Source organism: Schistocerca americana, chromosome 2, assembly GCF_021461395.2.
Source record: "Schistocerca americana isolate TAMUIC-IGC-003095 chromosome 2, iqSchAmer2.1, whole genome shotgun sequence".
NCBI classification, from domain to species: Eukaryota; Metazoa; Arthropoda; class Insecta; order Orthoptera; family Acrididae; genus Schistocerca; species Schistocerca americana.
Genome location: NC_060120.1, coordinates 760486443 through 760510089, shown reverse-complemented (window position 1 = coordinate 760510089; position 23647 = coordinate 760486443). Strand labels below are relative to the sequence as shown.

The following is a 23647-nucleotide window of genomic DNA, read 5'->3' as shown; positions in this document are numbered from 1 at the left end:
ACTACCAAGCAGCTGTCTGCCAGAATAAATGGTCACCACCAAACTGTAGCAGTGTGCAAAGTAGGCTACCCTGTGACACAACAAGCAGCTGAACACAACATACTTGATTTCACTGGCTGCTTCACCATCTGAGCTGTCCAGACCCTCTCCTCCAGCACCATCTTGTCTGAACAGCACAAATGGGAGTTATCCTTAACAGACTCTCCACTCATGAAATTCTCCTGGTCTCGACCTGCTGTAGCATTCTGCCTCACGCCCTTCACCCAACAGTTTTCACCACCTCTGTTCTGTCACCTCCTCCCTATTCTTGTGCCGTCCTCTGGCTAACATACCTGCCCACCTTTCCCCTTCCCCACTCCTTACCGTTTTTGCCCCCCTCCCCCACTTACAGTGCACATCCTGGAAGCCTAATCCCTGCGTGCTCTGCGAGACAGTGTTCTTCTCTCACTCCACCTGTACCTTGCTATCCCTTCATCTTCTGCACCATCGCCCCTTCCAAATTGCTGCTTCCGTTCTATGTGATAGCTGCATTTTGGTCTGCCGAGCTGCCAGAGATGTCAGTCACATGTGTGTGATGTGTGCTTGCTTCAATGAATGTGTGCGTGTTTCCTTTTCTGATGAATGCTTTGGCCAAAAGCTAAAGCATAAGTGTCTTTTTGTTGTGCCTGTCTGCCACTCAACATGTCATCTTTACATTGACTTCCTATTAAATGAATTAACTAAATTGTGTTTGCAATGTAAATACTAACCAATTCTATTGGCATTAGGTATGGTATAGTTTCCTGGGGAAGCTCAAATAGCAAACCTCGAATACTGAAACTACAGAAGAAAATTGTCAGACACATGTGTACTGCACAGAAAAAAATCATTCTGGCCATTATTTTGGAAACTAAAAACCCTAACTCCTCCCTCTGTATACATTTATGAAATTGTAATCTTCTTATGTACCAGAGAAAATTTATTTAAGAAAAACACATGCAACATGAGACACAAAGAGAATTTTATGCAAAACACACACACACACACACACACACACACACACACACAAAAATCAAAATTATATGCAAAGATTCCACAGTATACGAGGATGAAAAAATACAATCTGTCTCAAAAATACTTCTTCAAACAGATTTTTTTTTGGAGAGGGTCCACCTTGAGCAAAAAGAATTTCTTAGAATGAAATTTTCACCCTGCAGTGGAGTGTGCACAAAACTGTGTGCCAGACCGAGACTTGAACTCGGGAGCTTTGCCTTTCGCAGGCAAGTGCTCTGCCAACTGAGACACCCAAGCACGAATCAAAACCTCTCCTCACAGATTTAATTCTGCCACTACCTAGTCTCCTGCCTTTCAAACACAGAAGCTCTCCTGCACAACTTGCAGAACTAGAACTCCTGGAAGAAAGGATACTTTGGAGACTCGGCTTAGCCACATCATGTTTCCAGATGAAATTCTGGTGGAATTAAAGCTGCGTGGATGGGTCTTCAGTCGTGCTTGGGTAGCTCAGTCGGTAGAGCGGTTGCTCGCGAAAGGCAAAGATCCTGAGCTTGAATCTCGGTTCAACACACAGTTTTAACCTGCCACGCGATTTCACACAATTTCTTATTTTTTCTTTTATCCCACAGACATGTTTCGCTGAAGTTACAGCATCATCAGTGGGTATTATGTTACCTTCTACAAAACATAAAAAATGCTTTTTACTACTAGTACACACAGAAAATTTGAGTTTACACATACATATTTACATATTTAAAGAAAACAGATAAAATTTTGTTTATATACCTTGTTACCACATGCTGTAGATTTTCTGTAATTCAATTTAGTTGTTTTGTTTCATAGTTTCTCATCTGCAACCATATAAAACTTAAGGTAGAGCAGTTATTTTCAATTACTTCTGCCAGTTTCCCCATTACTTTCACTGTGAAGGCCTACACTAAGTAACTTTTCATGTCGCTGTTTACAAACAACAACTGAGTGTGTGTGTGTGTGTGGGGGGGGGGGGGGGGGGCTGTTGCTGCATTTGAGAATTTTCAGGTCAGTGTTGATGCTTGTTGAGCTGTGTTTCATGTCCATAAGGTGTTCAGCAAATGTACAATGACAGCTGTTCGTTTTTAATGCTCTTCTGTGTTTTGTATTAAAGTTTCCGCTTGTCTGCCCTATATAGATTGATTTGCAGTCTTGGCATGTTAGTTGGTATGTACCACGTGTGTTGCATTTGTCTGTGCTTGTGATGGTTGCTCTTAGTTTTCCCTGTATTGAGTTGCCTGTCCTGTAGGCTGTATTGTATATATGGACTGTTTTGTCGTTGTAAGTGGGAGTGTACCATTTGCTTGTTGTCATGGGTGTTTCTTGTTCATGTGTTCTTGTGTTTCTATTTACATTCTGTGTGTCTATGTTTCTAAGTCGGTGACTGGTTGATTGTTTTTGTGTGCTGAGTATCCCCTTTACTTTTGCTTTAATGTTGTGATTCAGTTGTTCGTCATTCATCTACTTACACCCTCTTCTACGTGACATTATTCTAACTGCCGGGATTCCTCACTTCTGGTTAACACCTGTCCCGTATAGTCGTCGTTCACGCCATCAGGATGTAACGGAAACACAGTGTCCATCATCACCTCACGCCCATGCACCAGGCAAAATGGCATAAATGCTGTGGTGTCTCGTTTGGCGGTGTTGTAGGCAAACGTCAAGAAAGGTAGCACCTCATCCTAGTTGCTCTGCTCAACACTGACGAACTTTGATAGCATGTCGGCCAAGGTCTTATTAAGCCATTCAGTAAGCCCATTAGTTTGCGGATGGTAGGCAGTTGTCATGTTATGAGTAATGTTGCACTGACAGTTTATCTCTGTCACAAGATTCGATTGAAAAACTTTCCCTGGCACCGTGTTTTAATACAATATCTTCTATGAGGAATTTGGCTACCTCGAAAGCTTCAGCTGTTTTCACAGCTTTTGTAATAGCATAGCATGTCAGATAATCAGTGCAAACAATGATCCCTCTATTCCCACTAGCAGACGTTGGACATCGTCTGAGGACGTCAATCCCACCAAGGCGTTTCGGCTGGTGGAATTGGTATGAGTTGGCCAGGTTGTTTCTGAGGAACTGCCTTTCTCCTCTGGCACTCTCGACAGTGACACACATTGTGACGGACCCTACTAAATAAACATGGCCAGAAAAATCTCTTGGGGATCCTATCATATGTCTTAATAAATACTAAATGTCGGGTCTCAGGTGTGTCATGGAATTTCTGTAGAACATCTAAGCGCATGTGTTTAGGAATCACTAGTAGCCACCTCTTTCCAAACGGATCAGAGTTTTTCTTGCAAAGTAATCCATTAACTACCTTAAATTGTCCTTTCACATCCTCCAACAGATTTAAGGTACACATAATTTGAGATATCTTGGCATCCTCCTCCTGCTCAGCAGAGAGATCCTGGAGTGCAGCGAGACAGTCACTATCTTCATCAAAGTCTAGATGGTCTTGCACAGGGTTTCTTGAGAGACTGTCAGCTTCTTGGAGTTTTCTTCCACTTTTGTACATTATGGTAATGTCATACTCTTGAAGACATAGTGCCCACCTGGCGAGTCGTCCTGTTGGATCCTTAAGACCTGTCAACCAACAAAGTGAATGATGGTCTGTAACAACTGTGAATGGCCTTCCATAGAGATACTGTCAAAATTTGCATGTGGCCCTGCAAGACATTCTCTTTCTGTAGTTGAGTAGTTTCTCTCGGCTTTGGTAAGTGTCCTAGAAGCATAGGCGTATAACCTTCTCTTTTCCATCTGAAATTTGCATCAGAACAGCACCGATCCCATACCCGCTGGCATCTGTGTGTAGTTCTGTAGGTGCTCTCTCATCATACAGATCATGTACAGCGTCAGTCATCAGAACTTTTTGCAGCACATCGAAAGAATCTTGTTGAGCATCACCCCAGATAAATTCAGCATCGGCTTTTAACAACTCTTGGAGTGGACTGGCTTTGATACAATAAGTCTTTGATAAAATGATGGTAAAAACATAATCTGAGAAAGCTTCTCACATCTCTAATACTTTTAAGAATAAGAAATTCCGTTATAGATCTCACTTTTCCTGGGTCTGGCCACACACCTTCATTTGACACATGGTGTCCAAGTATTTTGATTTCTTTTGCTCCAAAGAGACACTTTCTTGTATTAAGTTTCAGTCCGCCTTGTTGGAGACACTTAAGAACGGCCCTCAGTATTTTTATGTGTTCGTCAAATTTCTCTGAGAACACTATAATGTCATCTAAATAAAAAAGACACATCATCCACTTCAGGTGACTTAAAAGATTATCCATCATCTGGTCAAATGTTGGTGGTGCATTACACAAACTGAACAGAATTGGCTTAAAATCATACAGGCCCTCAGGGGTGATGAATGCAGTTTTCTCACGATCAGCCATATCTACTTCGATTTGCCAGTATCCTGAGTACATGCCATGGTTGAGAAAAACTTAACCCCCACCAGACAATCCAGTGTATCACCAATTTGTGGAAGAGGGTAAACATACTTTTTAGTTATCTTATTAAGCTTCCTGTAATCAACACAAAGGTGCCAACTGTCATCCTTCTTTCTAACGAGGACCACTGGTGACAACCGTGGGCTCTGCGAAGGCTGAAAGATGTCATTGGTTGGTTGGTTGGTTTGGGGAAGGAGACCAGACAGCGTGGTCATCGGTCTCATCGGATCAGGGAAGGATGGGGAAGGAAGTCGGCCGTGCCCTTTCAGAGGAACCATCCCGGCATTTGCCTGGAGTGATTTAGGGAAATCACGGAAAACCTAAATCAGGATGGCCGGACGCGGGATTGAACCGTCGTCCTCCCGAATGCGAGTCCAGTGTCCAACCACTGCAATGATGCCATTCTTCATCATTTTCTCCACCTCGTTGTGAATTATTCAAGGTTCCGTTGCTGACACACGGTATGCTCTCTGGCTTATTGGTTGATGGTCTCCAGTGGTAATCTGGTGCTTCACCGTCAATTTGTCTAATTTGCTCTTCACCTGAGGATTGAAGCATTCAGAGAACTCTTGAAGAATGGCAAGTAGCTCCTTCTGTTGTTCCTTAGTGATATGTACATGCGTCTTGGAAGGATCTGCAGTCCTCGGCGACAGTTAACTATCCACAATTCACTGAATCTGAGAATGAATGTCGTGACTACACTCTTGCAAGATTATGAATTCTAAGGGCTGTATATGGCCACTTATACCGACACGAATGATACATCTTCCTGTAGGTTTTACATATTTTCCATTAGCCACTTTCAGCAGAGATGTTTTGCTGTCAATGAATCGGTTTTCTGCGACTGATGATGGTACTTCTCCGAAATGACTGAATATGATGCTCCACAGTCCATAAGAGCTTGGGCTGGTCAGCCATCCATGAGGATATCGATGTAGTTTCCTATCATTTTTGTAGTGATCAACGGCAGAGGATTTTTCTCTTCAGTGGCCTCACCTCCAAGGAAGATTGCACCATTTAGTTTTCCATGTTGCAGCAGCTAGGTGATTGGCTGAAGCTTCTAAACGGTGATAGAGACCTGGATCGGCATGTTACGGAGCATCCTCTCCAGTGGCTAGCTTGCAGCGATGGTGACCTACATCGTCCTGCACCCACATCTTCTTGTTCATCTTTGTTGTCCCGGAGTCGGCATCGGCTAAGATTGGTCTGGTGTCTTCTGTCATGGGCATCATCAAATATCTGCCACCTTTCTCAACAACAGCACACCACATATCCCAATCGTCAAGCAGTGGAAACATACTGGTTGACTGGTTGGTTATCCTGGGACCTTCAGACGTCAGTCTTCCTTGGTGCCCAAACAGGCTCCTCATGCGACATTGTAGGAACATAACTTCGCCTGGGTCTCAACTTTTTCACCGTTTTAAAGGGAAATGAAAGACGAGAGAGTGGGTTCAATGTCTGTTCCACTTTCTCCCTTACGATCTCTTGAAGCGTCTCGGTTTTTTTGCTCGCCGTGCAATCCAAGTGCCTTCTGAACTTCCTCTCGCACTATCTGACAAAGAACACTCGTGAAATCAGTTTATTCCTCCATCACAGACATCGGTATGATGTTTGGAAGCCATTCAAACTTCTTGCATGTAATTCTTTTTTGATGCATTGTCTCAATATACTGGCACCATTTTATGAAGTCGTCTGCTGTCAAAACCTCCTTCAGGAGTAGGGCTTGACACGTGTCCTCAGCAACACCCTTCCTGAGATGTGCAACCTTCCTCTTTCATTCTAGGATCCACTATTTTACACAGCTCCAAGATGTTTTGAATGCTGTCGTTTCTCCTGGACACTGTGCCCTGCACCTTAATTTATCTTCAGCCTTGCACTCCTGTGATTGTGTGTCACCGAAATACTTGTGCAGTTCCGCCTGGAATATTTCCCAGCTTGTGAACTTCTCCTCGTATTCATAACGTCCTCCATGTAGAAAAATACATTAGCCAAACACACAGTGTCATCCCATTTGTTAAATTTGGCTATATGCTCATATACCTCCAGCCACTTGTTTGGATCCTGGCCATCGTCACCAGAAAACCCGGAAGGATGTCTCATGTGGTGGCACACAGTTGCTGTCGTAGTAACATCCTCTTCTCCTCTGTCCCCAATAGATAGTGATCTTAAGTATGTGTGTATAGCAGTTGATTGTCTGTATTTCACTTTTGTAGTTTTCTTCACTGAGTGGAGTTTTGTTCAGTTTGCGCAGTATGTATTGGAAACTGGCTAGTTGGTGCACAATCAAATGGTTAAAGTATTTGTGTATGGCTGTGCTGGTGGGAGTGACTTTCCTAAATATGGAGATTAGTTGATGGTTGTTGTCTCTGTGTATTGTGAGGTCAAGGAAATTTAACATATTTTCATTTTCTGTTTCTATAGTGAATTTTATTTTGGGGCGAACTGTGTATATATCATTGGGGAGTTGTTGGATGCAACTGGGTGTTTCATCTAGAAGACATATGATGTCATCTACTTAGCGATACCAGTATACGGTTAGGACCTTACTATTGTTCCAAACATTTTGCTTGCAAACTGACTGAGGGAGATGTTGGCTAGGAGTCCACTGACTGGTGACTCCATGGGATGTCCATCCTGTTGTGAGTAGAATTGGTTGTCAGAATGAGAGTTTCACTGCAGCGGAGTGTGTGCTGATATGAAACTTCCTGGCAGATTAAAATTGTGTGCCAGATCAAGACTCGAACTCAGGACCTTTGCCTTTCGCGGGCAAGTGCTCTACCATCTGAGCTATCCAAGCATGACACACACCCTGTTCTCACAGCTTTAATTCTGCCAGTACCTCTTCTCCTACCTTCCAAACTTCACAGAAGTTCTCCTGCGAACCTTGCAGAACTAGCACTCCTGGAAGAAAGGATATTGCGAAGACATGGCTTAGCCACAGCCTGGGGGATGTTGCCAGAATGAGATTTTCACTCTGCAGTGGGGTGTGCACTGAGATCAAACTCCCTGGTCCCAAGTTCGAGTCTCGGTCCGGCACACAGTTTTAATCTGCCAGGAAGTTTCAGAATTGGTTGTCAAATCGGAAATAATTTTTCTCTGTGATCAGTTTTAGAATGTTAGATATTTCTATTATGTGGAGTTTAGGAATGACATTCAGTAGTTCTAATTGCTGTTTGATGATGTTGGTGGCTCCAGCAGTAGGGATAGTCATGTAGATGGACGTGATGTCAAATGATGTGAGGACGGCTCTTGTGGGTATGTTGATGTCTTTGATTTTTTGTATCAGCTCTTCAGTGTTGCGTATGCTTCTGTCGATTGTGTATACATATAAAGTTTCCATAAGGATCTGTGTATTTCTCTGGCTAGGTGATATGTGGGTGCACTTATGAAATTTACACCAGACATATCAGAGTGTCCTCCATGTTGAGCTTTAGCAGGCTCTTCAGTCTAGGTGGCTTGGGGTTCTTTTGTTTTAGCCATTCAACTTCCGGTTTTGTGAATATTTGTAAGATAGTTTTTAGAAGTGTTTGAGTATTTTTCTGATATCTTTGTGTTGGGATACTGGTTAGCTTTTTTATCTTGTTGTTTAAAGTTTTGTTTTTGTATTCCTCCTGTTTTATTACTAGCATGGTGTTACCCTTGTCTGATCTCATGCTCAGAGCCCTGTTGTTTTTAAGTTTGTTCATTATTTTCCTGTTCTTTTTTCCTTCAGTTTTTGTTTTCCTTTATTATGCATCTATTTCTTCAAACCTTGGGGAACGGTTCCTTACACACACACACACACACACACACACACACACAAAAGGAGGAGGAGAGTAGTTTGGATAAACATATATCCAAAAATCCTTCATTTTTGTGCTATTAATGAAATTTGACGTTCAACAACTATCCAGAAATTACCCATTAATTTCATTTATCTAAGCAGCAATTTTGCCTCATTGTATCCTAGATGGTAATGTCTTGGCAGGGGGACTTTACATTCATCATTTGTCTGTTTGCAATATATCAGTTGTGCACATGTACTACAGGTAGTGAGCTAACTGAAAGTGCTCCATTCAAACATGCAACATTATTCATTTCCTGAGCAGACAGACATAATTTTAATGTGTGGCTATGGGCATGGTAGTGGACACCAGGCTGCACTATTATATCAGATGCATTTCCAAACCAAAGACAGCCGAGTCATCCAACCTTTTTAGTGCTCTTCCCTTGAGCTTCAAAAAGATAGAAAAGTTTTACATTTTTAAAAATGAGCTTGTTGTTGTTGTTGTTGTGGTCTTCAGTCCTGAGACTGGTTTGATGCAGCTCTCCATGCTACTCTATCCTGTGCAAGCTTCTTCATCGCCCAGTACATACTGCAGCCTACATCCTTCTGAATCTGCTTAATGTATTCATCTCTTGGTCTCCCTCTACGATTTTTACCCTCAACGCTGGTCTCCAATACTAAATTGGTGATCCCTTGATGCCTCAGAACATGTCCTACCAACCGATCCCTTCTTCTAGTCAAGTTGTGCCACAAACTCCTCTTCTCCCCAATCCTATTCAATACCTCCTCATTAGTTATGTGATCTACCCATCTAATCTTCAGCATTCTTCTGTAGCACCACATTTCAAAAGCTTCTATTCTCTTCTTGTCCAAACTGTTTATCGTCCATGTTTCACTTCCATACATGGCTACACTCCATACGAATATTTTCAGAAACGACTTCCTGACACTTAAATCTATACTCAATGTTAACAAATTTCTCTTCTTCAGAAACACTTTCCTTGCCATTGCCAGTCAGAATGTTTTTACAGTGTTACAGAGTATATGGATTTTCAGAACATAGTGGTCAATGATAATGATAATTCATATTTGAACAAATGTATGAAAATAATCTGCCTGTACCCATTGTAATTAATTAATTAGTGTTTGTTCTGTTATTCTCTACTATAGGGGTCAATGATAATGATAAGTCATATCTGAAAAACAAATGTATGAAAATAGTATGCACTATAAATAATTAATTATTGTTTGTTTTGTTATTCTCTACTATACACTTCACGAGATATATATTTATATATGTTTTACCACTGTAGGCCTACGTTATTAAATTACTGTATACTTACAAACTCATATAATGTAACATGACAACTCCTACATCATTGTATATGATAAAATGGATGCTCAATAAATAACAATAACAATGTATTGTTGTGTTGTTGATACAGGATCCAAAGTGCCACAGACTTTTGTTGAGGAAGATCATGTGTTGCTTGTATGCCTGACCAGGAAGAGCTGTTGAAGAAGAACCAAGTATCAGCACTAGATCAGTGCCCCTGACGTGGTGCATCTCCAGGTTCAGCATGGAGAATATTTCACGAGAAACTCATGTGCCCATATCAACATCTGCAGTGTCTTATACCTGTTGATCCCCCACCAGAAGACAACTTTTCCTGATGGTTTTTTGCACAAACTGCCAATCCATTGTTTGTTTGGTTTAGACACAAGGCAATGTTTTGAAAAGATGGAATAACAAATATCCATAACCAACACATTTGGGCCCATCACAGTCTACATGCTCAGAACGCCCCCCAAGACCTAATCAAATATGTGATACAGCAAATAAGGAAAACATGATGGATCTCCAGCAAATTTCAGTCTCACTGGTTAAGATTCACTGTCCGATATCTACTGTGACAGATGTACAGGTAGAGGAGGACCAGTTTCATGGGCTGCACATTCTGTCGACCTCTCTCCTTTGTATTATTATCTCTGGAGAGACACCTCCAACAAAAGGTTTATGCAGCACATCACCCAGATGAAGAAACCCCCCATTGACATGTCATGTCGGTTTATGAAATCATTTGAAATCATCAGTGAGTATCTGAAAGGGTGCGACAGTCCATCATTTGATGAGCGCCTATGTGTTTAGAATCACAAGGAGGATATTTAGAGCATTTATTATGACTTTATGTGGTGACGAGCTCCCATCATGTAAACTGTAAACTTTCAGTAATAACTCAAAAATGAAGGTTCTTTGGACGAATGTTTACATGAACCTGTCCTCAGAGTTTGTAAAAGAATTTTTGAAACAACCTGTATAATAAATTAAGAGGCAAAAGCATATATAATATATAACCAGAGACTCTAAAAATAAGGCTACTGCAGATAATGTAGGAGAAATGCTACCTACTTAGTAGAAAAGTTCATGCAGGATGAAATGATAATTTGAGTAAGAGACAGCTTGGTATAAGATTTTTTACTTTATGTGTGTGTGTAGCAGAATTGTATTATTGTTAGGACACTCTTATTAATTTCAGTTGTTCCATGTTTATAGTGAAATATTACTACAGTTTTGCCACACTTGCTGTAATTGAATCAAATTACTTAGATTGTGTGCAAGTATGTTATGAGATTAACAAATCATAATTTTAAAAAATATATAATTTTGTTTAAAAGGGTCTTTTTTTTGACTTGTTCAGAATCTAAAGATGATCACTCATGAGATTCCAACATAGCAAAACTTATTAAAAGAGTTATGGAATGCAACACGCTGCTGACAGAAGTCATACTGTACATCCAAAAAGAGTCACTCAAAAATATCCAACCCTGCATGTGTGTTTTCTTCCTTCAGTGACATTTATTACCAATAACAGAAGTGGTCCTTGTCACAGGTACACCAGTGGACCAACATGAAGTGGTAAATGGGAGGCGCTATGAACCCAGATACAGTCACTTTTGCACAAAGGACACTGGAAGACAATACAAATAAGTAGCCTAGCTCTCTGCCATGCATTTTATCCAGAGTTATTCAATAACAGTGGAAAGTTAATAAGCTCTAGCTGGTTGTGTACTGAAAAGCATTTGGCTCCACACTCACTCCAGGGATAAAAACCTGTAGAATCTTAGAAACACACCCCTGTGGAGCACTTGGGCAGGTACAGTGTGCCATCTGAACATACAGTGCTGTGACTGCAGTTCGGCCGGTACACTGGGGTAAGGGGTTGTGTCAGGTGGGGTGGATAGAGGGATAAAGAGGTGGAAAGTGGGAAGAGGGGTTCAGGAGTATAGCTGGCAGCTCGGAGGCAGGCAGCCAGTGTACAGGACAAGAATTCAGGAGGGAGAGGCAGCAGGTGTGTGGGACAGGAATTTGGGTAGGTAGGGGAAGCAGGTGCACAGGACAGGAAAGAAACAACACATGGGTAGTGGAACCGGTGTGTTTGTGTGGTGCACAGTTCAGATGATCTAGATGCATGGATTGGAAGGTGGTGACAGGACAGAGGATGGTGAGACTGTGGGGTAGAGAGTGTGGCTACAATAGGTTAGTAGAGATTGAGCCCAGGAGAATTACAGAAGTTGCAAAGATAACTTGCACCTGCACAGTTAAGAAAAGCTGGCGCTGGGGTAAAAAGATTCTGATGGCAGGAGAAGTGAAGCAGCCATTGAACTCAAGCATGTTGTGTTCAGCAGCATATTCTGGCGGTCAGTAGTCTACACTGCTCTTGGGGCATGGGGGTTTGTGTTGTCCTTGGCATAAGTTAATTTAAGTTAGATTAACTAGTTTGTAAGCCTAGGGACCGATGACCACAGCAGTTTGGTCCCATAGGAACTTACCACAAATTTCCAAATTTACACTGCTCTTGTTCTCAGTTTGGTGTACATTCATTCTGGTAGACAGCTGCCTGGTAGTCATGCCCATACAAAATGCTGTGCAGAAATTGCAGCAGAACTGGTATACAACATGACTACTTGCACAGTTGGCCCAGCCTCTAATGCGACAGGATAAGCCTGTGACAGAACTAGAGTAGGACCTGTCGAGTAGATGATTTAGGTAGGCCTTGCACTGTGGTCTTCCACACAGTCTGTGCTGATATTCGACAATGAGGGTGTGCTTCTTTGCATCTGTTATTTGGGGGTGGTGGGATGATTAGGGGTGTGTGAGGATATCGTGTGGAAAATTTGTTTGGGGACTATATTTGGGGGTGATGTCTATCTGTGAAGGCCTTCATTTTACCTTGAGCATACTTGGCAAGGGAATTTTCATCACTGGAGATACACCATACACAAGTGGCCACAGTAAATGTTTAGCCAGCACAACATAACTGTACAAATGTTTGTGTGTGTGTGTGTGTGTGTGTGTGTGTGTGTGTGTGTGTGTGTGTGTGTGAGAGAGAGAGAGAGAGAGAGAGAGAGAGAGAGTGGAGTATGTATGTTTGCATGTATATGTACTCCAACACATTAAAGGATTTGTCCAAAAGCTAATATAGTTTTTCTTTCTTTTTGTGTGTCTGTTGATTACTCGACACTTCTAGAATTTGTACTCTGTGTGAAAGGGAAAATTCTTAATGTGATCTTGTGAATGTGTATACCCAAAGAGAAGAACCAGATGATGATGATTTAGACTGTTTCTATTATCACTTATAGGATGCTTTTAATTAAATACCTAGATATTACTGCAAAATAATACCGACTATACTGTCAAACTGGACAAGAAAGCAGCATTTACAAATCTTCCCAGTAAGGAAAAAAAGTAAAGGGGATGGAAAACGTCAGAAAAAAAGGAAGTAAACTAACCAGAACATATATTGGTATCAAAAACATGTGCATATGATATGAAAAATTTGTGCTATTTCAGATGAGCTATTTTTCATTCTGATCTTTACTTAGTGAAAAACTAAAATGAGTACAAAATTTGAAATGCCTGTTAAAGGAAACATTGTTAAAGTAAGGAAATGGAACAAAGAAAACCAAAATGTTGGATCCACATTTAAAAAGTATCAGAACATGCTGAAACAGAAGTTACAAACAGAGAACAGTACACATAAAGATATAGAACAGAACTCAATTAAAATCCTCTTCTGACAAAAGCACATGAAATACTAGGGAAACAATAATAAATGGAACTTAAGACTGGAACATACAAAGGAATCTAAACCAGGGTGTTTACAATGGAATACATGCGCCAACTGGACATTGTACAATGAAAGAAGGATAGAGCCTGGAAGCATGTTCAGGAGGGAAAAAAGGAAAGATATAAGGAGAAAGATAAAGGACTTGGATGAAGAATATGAATAAGAAAGTAGAAAATTTTGAAAAAAGTTATAAGAATTGTTGAACACAGACCTAAAAGAGCAGTGTGTAAGAATAAGAAGAGAAATTTGCTGACAGATGGTCAAACACGGGAAAATGATGCTTTTTGTAGCACACTGACAATGGCAGACAGTTCACTTGTGACATTGCAAGCTATGATTGAAGAACTAAGGTCCAAGGCATGAAGTGTCAAATGACAAGTAATTTTAATAAGATTATAGTATTTCTTAAATCAAGTGCAGGCTTTAAAATGATTTACGGTCATTACAAAAAGATCTTGATCAACAGGATCATATTGTGATTTTTAGGGGTGCAGGTAATAATCTAGATTGTTAGCAGACTTAATGTCTTCCTCTGTACAATATTCATAAATGACATAAATTCACTGATTTACCTCATAACAACAAAAATAAAGAAATGCCTACTTTAGAATACATACCATATGCAGATAATATTTTTCTACTGAAATGCTGTGTTGCCATGTTCATAAGGCCTTGGCCCAAGCAAAATTGAGGGAATATTAAAAATACTTTTCCTGTTATGGATCCAATATATTGCAGTTCCTGAAAGTAAGAAAAACAAACCACATGCCATGAATGTGACTAAAATAGAATAGGTATTTTAAGTAAGAGAGTTTGCCAGACATCATCCATCAATATGTTTCTTAAATGTAGCAATATACATTTTCAATAAGTAGTGTAACACATTCTTTTCTCCCAGACAATTTCTGTAGAAAAAATGTGTATTTTATGGTGGGACATTGTGGACTAGGCCTGCTTCAGCACATATTGTTTCATTCAGTTCTGATAGGTGGCAGCACTTCATGTGGCCTTCAAAATTGCATCTGTAATGAAGGTACGTTCCGAGCAGCATCTGTAATGGAGGTGCGTTCCGAGCAGAGAGGTGCCATGAAGTGCCTTTTTGTGAAAAACCAGAGCACCGCAGACATTCATAGGTACCTGCAGAATGTCTATGGGGACCTGGCAGTGAACAAAAACATGGTGAGTTGTTGGGTGAGGTGTCTGTCATCATCGCAACAAGGTTGCACAAACCTGTCTGACCTCTTACACGCTGGTTAGCCGCACACAGCTGTGTCTCCTCCAATGTTGGATAATGTAGAATCATTCATTCAAGGTGACTGACAGATAACAATCAAACACCTCACTGCATAACTTGATGTCCCTGGAGGCATTGCTGACACACTCATCCACCAGTTGGGATACTCAGAGGTGTGTGCCCCCTGAGTTCCTCACTGCCTAATAGAAGACCATAAAGAACAATGAAGGACTATCTGCGGGCAATTGCTTGCACGTTAAAAGGCTGAATGTAATAATTTTTTGTTGAACATTGTAGCAGGCAATGAAACATGGGTTTATCACTTCAAACCAGAAACAAAACATCAATCCATGGAGTGGTGTCACACCACCTCTCCTCCACAGAAAAAGTTCAAAGACTCAAACTCAGATGGTAAAGCCAGGGTGACAGTCTTCTGGAATGCTGAACAGGTTATTCTTCACTACAAAAATGCAAATGAACTTCTGCTTTTCCATGACAGTACAAGGGTTCGCACAAGTCTGCGCCCAGGAGGAGTTCACAAAATTTCATTGGACTCTCCTTCTTCAGCCAGCCTACGTGTGGATCTTGCACCTTCTGACTTCCATCTGCATGGCCTAATGAAGGATGCATTCTACAGGAAGCAGTATGTGGATGATGGGGAGGTTACTGATACAAGACACTGGCTCCAGTGTTGACCAGTAGAGAGGTCTCATGCGGGGATACAGGCCGTATTGTGGCGTAAGGCATAAACCTGGATATAAACTATTGTTGACCCCTCATGTAGAATATATGTCCCAAGGTAAAAGGTGTTTTGATGTGCACTAGAAGGGACTGTGGCAATAACTGGGGTCTAATCCCCAGGAGTATGTACTGGATGTATACAGTGAGGAAACAAAAGTCATGATATAACCCCTAATATTGTGTCGGACCTCCTTTTGCCTGGTGTATTGCAGCAACTTGATGGGGCATGGACTCAACAAGTTGCTGGAAGCCCCCTGCAGAAATAATGAGCCATACTGTCTCGAGCTGTCCATAATTGCAAAAGTATTGCCTGCTCAGGTATTTGTACATGAAGTGTCCAATAAATATTCGATGGGACACATGTCAGGCAATCTGGGTGGCCAAATCATTCCCTCAAATTGTCCTGAATGTTCTTCAAATCAATTGCAAACAATTGTGCGTTGGTGACAAGGCACATTGTCATCTGAACAAATACCACCACTGATTAGGAACATGAGCCATGAATGGCTGAAAAAAGTCTCCAAGTAGCTGAACACAACCATTTCCAGTCAATTGGATTAGAGGACCCACTCCATTCCACACCATTATGGAGCCACCACCAGCCTGTATGGTGCCTTGTTGACAACTTGGGTCCAAGGCTTTGAGGGGACTGTGCCACACTTGAACTGTACCATCAGTTTTTACCGAGTGATGCTGGAACTCATCTGATCAAGCCATGGTTTTCCAGTCATCTAGGGTCCACCTGATATGGTCATTAGTCATGAGAGGCACTTCAGGTGATGTCATGCTGTTAGCAAAGGCACCCGTTGGTCATCTGCTGCCATAACCCATTCATGCCAAATTTTGCTAAATTCTCCTAACAGATACATTCGTCGTACATCCCACATTGATTGCTATGGCTATTCAGTGCAGTGTTGCTTGTCTGTTACCACTGAAAATTCTATGCAACTCTTCTCTCAGTTACTAAGTGATGACAGTCAGTCACTGCATTGTCCGTGGTAAGAGGTAAGTCCTGAAATTTGATATTCTCAGCACACTCTTGACACTGTGGATCTCAGAATACTGAATTCCTTAATGATTTCTGAAATGGAATGCCCCATACTTATAGCTCAAACTGTCGTTCTGCATTCAAAGTCTGTTAATTCCTGCTGTGTGGCCATAACCCAGTTAGAAACCTTTCCAAATGAATCACCTGAGTACAAATGAGTGTTTTGCCAATACACTGCCCTTTTATACCTTGCATACATGATACTAATACCATCTGTATAGATGCATATCACTATCTCATTACTTTTGTCACCTCAGTGTACCACTCTAGTCAGACCTATGATAATTTATGGGGTTACAGTATGGTTGGAATGATAGAACGGAAAGTGGCACACTCACTGTTACGCTGAAGACTGCACTGGATGTGACACCATTATACCTTTGGACTACAATGTAGATCGCAGCAGAGGAATACAGGTTAAAAACTAGAAGTGATATCCATAATACAACAGTAATACAGTGATCATGGTAAACATAGAAATGGTAGGGAAAATTCTGACTGACTAAGGAATAACTTCCAGCTGCTCCATTAAACCTTTCAAGGTAACAATTGGAAGTAGGGAAGCAGTGAAAGAACAAATCACAATACCATTCAGGAAACATAGTCTGGCTTACTGACAGGGTTGTGCACAGAGGAGAAACTCCATAGGTGATAGAAGGATAATGGCATCTACTTTCATTCAGACAGCCAAACAGCTCTGAAATCTCTATCAGCCCCTACAACTAGATCAAAGATCAATGCAGAATGCCATGATGCCCTTGTGAGGCTAGAGCAAACCAACAGGGTAAAACTCCTGTTGGTCCCTGACAATGAATAAGCTGATAGGCTGACCAGGACAGGTGCAATGACTTCAGTTGTTGGACTGAAACATGTCATGGTCACCAAGGTGGTGTTGAAAGCAAAACTATGTGGCTGAATTAGAAGGCAGCACACAGAATACTGGACTAAGATTGAAAACAAAAATATGACAAACTAAGGAGGCTGTAATGGGATAACTGAGGATGGAGCCCACAGCGATAATCAGGCCAGAGCCACAGTCACAGCCAGCCAGTGTTGGTCGCTGAACTGTATGATCATAGGCCTCATGTACCAGCACCCAGGCCTTGCAACAGCTCATCTTTCCTTTGTTACAAATTAATTGGCTTGATTAGAAACCCAACCACTACCCCAAGTCAGCAAGCAGCAGCAGCATTTAAACCACACCAAACCAGCCCATTGTGTTAAAACAGTTGGATGATGATGATGATGATGATGATGATGATTAGTGTTTTAGGGCGCACAACAGCGAGGTTATCAGCGCCCGAAAACAGTTGGATAGCAAGTGACATGCAGCCTCTGTTGTTCAGTATCAGGTCAATATCATGGCCATCTCTACCATCAACAGGCTCTGAACCTTGGTCTGCTGCCTGAGCATCCAAGCACTGGGATACTCTATTGTCTTCTTGGGACTATGGTATGGGAGTCAATCCATTCCCACCCATGCCAAGGTATCAATGAGGAATTTTTAGACCCTACACCACTGGATATGGTGGAGCATCACATGTTCAATGCACAGCAACTGCACCTGGTTGGCACTACATGGGCCGGGAAACATGAAACAGTTCCATTACACATCTGTGGCAGTGGTCCCCGATCAGTGCTAATACCTACATACCGTGTCGGAGGTCGGCACACTGCATGATGCTGAATGACATATTTATTTTGATCAGCTTCAAGGTTGAATGTTTCTGTGCACTGGGTCACATCTCATAGTTTGTTGGGTATGTTGATGGAAAGAGCATTACACCAGCCAGTACAGAGAGCATGCCTGGCTCAGGCATGGGAAACCTTCAGTAATTTCTTAAGGATTATGCTGGAATATGCATAAGGTTCTCATTGTACATATGAATTGCCTAGATTAAATGCTTTAGGATGAGCAAGGACAATACAGTAACATGTATATTATTAATTAATGATAGGTATCATGTAGAATTTAAGTTTACAGCTAATACAAAAATTTTTGGAGAGGTAAACTGGAAAATGTGACCCTACAGAATGAAGTTAAGGTTTACCCATTAAGGCTGGTTTAAGCTATGGTACAGTGCTGATAAATTAGAATATGAATAAACTGTGACATTGTTATTGCTTGGTTAGGTTTCACTGTCTTGACATCACACAGCATTTACTCAAAGCAGGAAAAGCACTGAAATACTACAAGGATGCAAGATGGTTATCAGAAGTGATGCCATCAATTAAACTGTTCCAGATCCCTCAAGACGCAATGTCCATGATAGCAGTACACCCACCAACAATAGCCAACCAAGCAAAAGAAGCTACATAGTGGGAAACACTAGTATATGCTGCAAGGTATGTGAAAATAGAGGAATTAAAGTGATTCTTTTGTTATATATGACACAGATGGGGCTGATCTAGGGTCTGTAGTTGGGGAAGAATTAAGGACAGCACAGGTGGTGCTCGTATAGCACCTGTAGCTTGGAAAATTACAGTGTTACTGCACAGCATGAGTGGGGCTGGTATAGTGCCTATAGCTAGATCAGTGTTACTGTTGGATAAATCTTTCAGCTTAAGAGGAATTAACAGAGAATTAATAAAGAGCGAAAAGAGCAATAGGTTACAGGAGTTTGGATAGATTCCCCAGTCATGATGTCTTGAGACCATGACCAAAGCAAGGTTACCATGGATCTCCTACTGTTATAAATAAACTTTTCTGAATTGGTAAAATATAAGAATGGAGAGCAAAAGGATGGTACACTAACGGCAGGTCACAGTTCATGCAGGCCACTATCGCCAAAGAGTGGGGCAGTGTATGAACCGTTCTATATGCACAGGTCAGTTCTGTTGCCCATAGTGATTAGCCCACAGTCACAGTACATGTATTCTCCTTGTAGTTATTAATGATAACTAGTAAGTTGTTAGCATCAACTTGTAAAAGGTAATACAGGGAGGAACAGATGAGCAAATCAGATTGTAATGCTAGGAAGCCATCCTAAACCTGCTCCTTCCCACATAGTGGAGTAAAAAACCGCTCAGCAATGAGAAACAACCTCACAAAGACAGAATTAACCACAAAAAAATCTTTGAAGCCAAGGCTAGTGTGGTCACAAAAAGAAGTGTAGATAGTGAAAAAGGACTAAGTGATGTAACAAATGTAATGTGTAAATACTTGTAAACAAATTATTGCCCATTTACAGCAAGATTTTCAACAGAAATTCAAGGACAGATTTTAGGATGGGGAGGGGGGATTCTAACAAGATAAATTGTCACACTATTTAGAGCCAACTATTGAGTGCCACAGCCACAATCAGCCAATGTAGATCACTGAACTGCATAATCAGAAATCCCAAAACACCTGTATTCTCAGACCTCACATGCTGATGCCTGAGCCAGTCTCCACAAAGTACTACAGCCCAACCCACAACTGGTTGCGACAACCAGTCACTGCCTCTGTTCCAGATCATTCAGTGTGACACACCAGCCCAGCCACTGTCCCACAATCAGCAATCAAGCAGCAGCGGCAAAAGTATTTAAACCTGATCAAACCAGCTCGACATGGTTCAAAAGCTGGGCAGCAATGTGACAAGCAGCCAGTGTTGTTCAGATATCAATGTCACTGTGATCTCTACCATCACTAGGCTCTGAACTTCTGCCCATTGCCTGAGTATACAGGTGCTCTGGCACTCTACTGTCTTCTCAGGACTAAGGAGTGGGGGCCCAGCCATCAGTGCCCACCTAAGTATCAACGAGGAACTTCCGTGTCCTACACCAGTGGGTGTGGCACTGCGTAATACTTTCAGTGCAGAGTAGCTATGCCTGGTCAGTGCAACATGGGCCAGCAAAAGCAAACCCTTCCCCTTATCCAGCAACCATGGTGGTGGCACTTGATCTCAGAGAATTACTGCCTTCATCCATCTGTCCTGTATCCTGTTTTAAAGCTAAAGCCATATTTCAGGAGAAGTTCTGTAATCCAAGGCTTTAAGAGGAGACTGGTAAGCCTGATGTCTGATGTCTGGCTGCAGGAATTTTAAGAAAGACCTTCACACAATGGGTATCAAGAAAGAAGCCCTTAAGTGCAGACTATGTTGTGAGGGGAATGAAGCAACACCACATTCATCTTCTAATGGTTCACACTGGAAGTCAAAAGACACAGAATATTCAGGTAATTAACTCCTTAAGAAATTGTGTGTCATAAAGAACTAGTAAATGGTCTCTTACTATTCTTTAAGAGTACTGGCTCATTTTAATAAAATTACAGGGAAAGGAACTACACAATAAACTCAGTCTTAGTGCAGGCAATAGAGGGCTAGTACCACTATTGTTTTGTCTCCCTGTGAAACTCATTTATTCAATCAATCAATCAACACAGAAACCAAATATTGCACAGCTTTAAGTAATTTTATAAACATAAACACTCAAGAAATTGCTGCGGAGTCTGAATTTCACAAAATTATCTGCAATAGAGTCTTGAAGGTCTAATTTGTAACATTCAGGATTATCTGAAGCATGGAAGCACATGGATCTCTGTTGATGAAAACACAGATGCAACATGATCATGAAAGTGTTGCAGTGGACTTGATGCGAAGAAGGCATGCAGAAAATCACTTTTCTTTGACAATAAACTATTTCAGTACAGAAAATTTTTCACTTCTTACTGTTTTATGGGCAAAAAGGGAATGACATGGCAATTTATTGTTATTTTGGACTGAAATTGTTCTGTATTGTGTTAAACAAACTTCCCTGCAATGGGCAGGTGTGAACTATCCCTTCAATATATCTTTTGGTCAGCTTTTATCCTCAGTGGTATCCCTTTGTCTTGCACTCTACCATCTCCCCACACACACCCTCTGTCCATATCCTTGTTGTTAACATGATTCAATTTAATCTGTGTAAGCTTTCTTTCGTCCCTATCCTGTCCCCTTGCTGTCATGCTCCCTTTTTCTGTTGTATTTTATTGTATTATTGGATTTTTACTGATCCTGTTGTCTACAAAAACAGTTTATCAATGACAGTGGACTATTTAACTTATATGTATACAACAGACAGATACACAGTAAAGGACAAATACCAAAGTTACAGTTTCCTCACATGACCGAAGATCCAAGGTGAGAGTGGAAGTAGGCATGAAATTCACTCTTTACTCTTTTTGATTTGAATTTTATTTGGTCCTGTAAGATTACATTGTGTACAGTAAATGTACGTGTAACATAGGACATGTCAAAGTAGTAATATTCATTATCACTTATTTTTCTACCCCTTTAGCTTACATTTTTACATAATTGGTAATGAATAGCAATATATACTAATTTAATGGCGTAAGTATTCTGCAACACTGTGAAACTCTTTTTCAATGAGATAGTCTTTAAGTTTCTTTGGAAAGTCATTGTCAAGTACGCTATCTTGCAGGTTTTTAGGCAGACTTCTTAGTAGCCTGATACCAGAGTACTGGGGTCCTTTTTTTAGCATTGCCAGTCGGTAGGGTATGCTCCGTACTTCATTCTTCCTTCTTGTATCGTGGGTGTGTACACTAGCATTTGTAATCCAATCCTCACTACCTTTTGTGATGTACATTAATGGTTTTGTATATATACAATGATGACGAAGTTGATACCTAACTCTTGAAATGGTTTCTGCACATTTCAGAGGTCTTTCTTCTTACAATGGTCCTAATTGCTTTTTTTTATGTGAACACTCATTTTGTCTCTTGTTTTTTTGGGTTTCCCCACACAGTCACTCCATACTCTAAGTATGGTTCGAAAAGTCCATGATACACTGTACACAAAAGGTACTTGTCTGAACACTGTGATAGCTGCACCATTAAGAATATGACAGAGCTCAGTTTCTTACAGACATTATTAATATGTTTTTTCCATTTCAGTTCATTATGCACAAGAATACCTAAGAATCTAGCAGATTCTACTTCTTCCAGCCTTGTTCCATTAACCTCTAAATCCATGTCTACAGCCTTCTCCTTGTGTTTAAACACTGCATACATAGTCTTTTTTAGATTTATAACTAGTTCATTTTCCAACAGCCATTGAGCTGTGACATTTGTAGATATGTATGCTCTTCTCTCAAGCTGTTCCATATTTTGGTCACTATTTAGTATTGTCATGTCATCAGCATACAACATTTTCTTTTCTTCCTCCTCAACACCTATATCATTAACAAACGCAATAAGTAACAATTGCCCCATTACCGAACCCTGCACTCCATACTTGATGGGTTTGGTTTCTGATTGGTATGAGTTTCCTAATGATACATACTGCTTGCAGTTGCACAAGTATGATTTTACCCATTCACCTGGTTGCCCTCGAATGCCATAGTTGCCTAATTTTTGTATCAGTATGTCATGGTCAATGGTGTCAAATGCTTTTGAAAGATCCAGAAACATTGCAGAGTCATCTTTAACTCAGAACCAGTCAGTTTTTAAATGTGTGGAATTGGTAAACTATCTGAGCACTGTCAGACTATTTTAGATAATGTGAGAGAATGTAATGTTGATGATTCATTCCTCTCTGACATTTACTGATGTTTTCAACAAACTAATGTAAAACAGTATTAAAATGTGCATTGTACTAATACAAATGAAATACAACGTACCACAATAACCTTACAATGAAAGTCTATTTTAATAATACGTATGGTATCTGTAACTTGGGATGAATTAGTGGACTTTGAAACAGTCTATGTGTACTTGCTGTCCTAGGTCACTCCCAACTAGAATGAAAATGTTGCATTTTCAGTCTGACTGCCTGTAGGTCTGTCACAAAATGGCAAAACTGGAACCACAATCCAAAGCAGACTTCATTTTAAGTTATCTCAGAGCTAGCAAAGCCTTGTGGTATTTTCCTCTCCATTAGTGCCCCATTGGTGGACAGGATGGATAAATCACAATGTAAAAGATGATATAGTTGCAATTTTCACATGGAATAACTTTCCTGGATGTAAAACCATAAATTGATAACCTTATTTCACACCTTATGTGAATATCACTCAGATTATTCAATGGAAATGATACAAATGAATTTGGAAGGATAATTCTATGCTTATCCAGGAAGTAACTCTTTCCTCACAGAGTTGCCAAACACATCCTGCATTGTTAACAATATTCACTTATAATGCTAGCAGAAAGAATACTAGCTGATGCGTTCCTGTAATGGCTTGGGAAGTGACCACAGCTGGTGTCTCGAAGACAGGTACTGAGGGCCACAATCCCCAAAAGATATGTCAATGAGTCTTACATTTTGCTAACTA

At 40.8% G+C, this 23647-nt stretch overlaps 1 protein-coding gene across 3 annotated transcripts in view; it reads right to left on the bottom strand.

Annotated features, from left to right (window-relative positions):
- Positions 1-23647, bottom strand: part of LOC124595045 (ATP-binding cassette sub-family A member 7-like) — a 610990-nt gene that overhangs the window by 86145 nt on the left and 501198 nt on the right. For all 3 annotated transcript variants that reach the window (XR_006978174.1, XR_006978175.1, XM_047133608.1), the window contains exon 38: positions 13991-14114. Coding sequence is in view for 1 of the 3 variants with exons in the window: in XM_047133608.1 (XP_046989564.1) it covers positions 13991-14114 (124 nt within the window). In the remaining 2 variants the exon portion in view is untranslated. The remainder of the gene's footprint in view (positions 1-13990; positions 14115-23647) is intronic.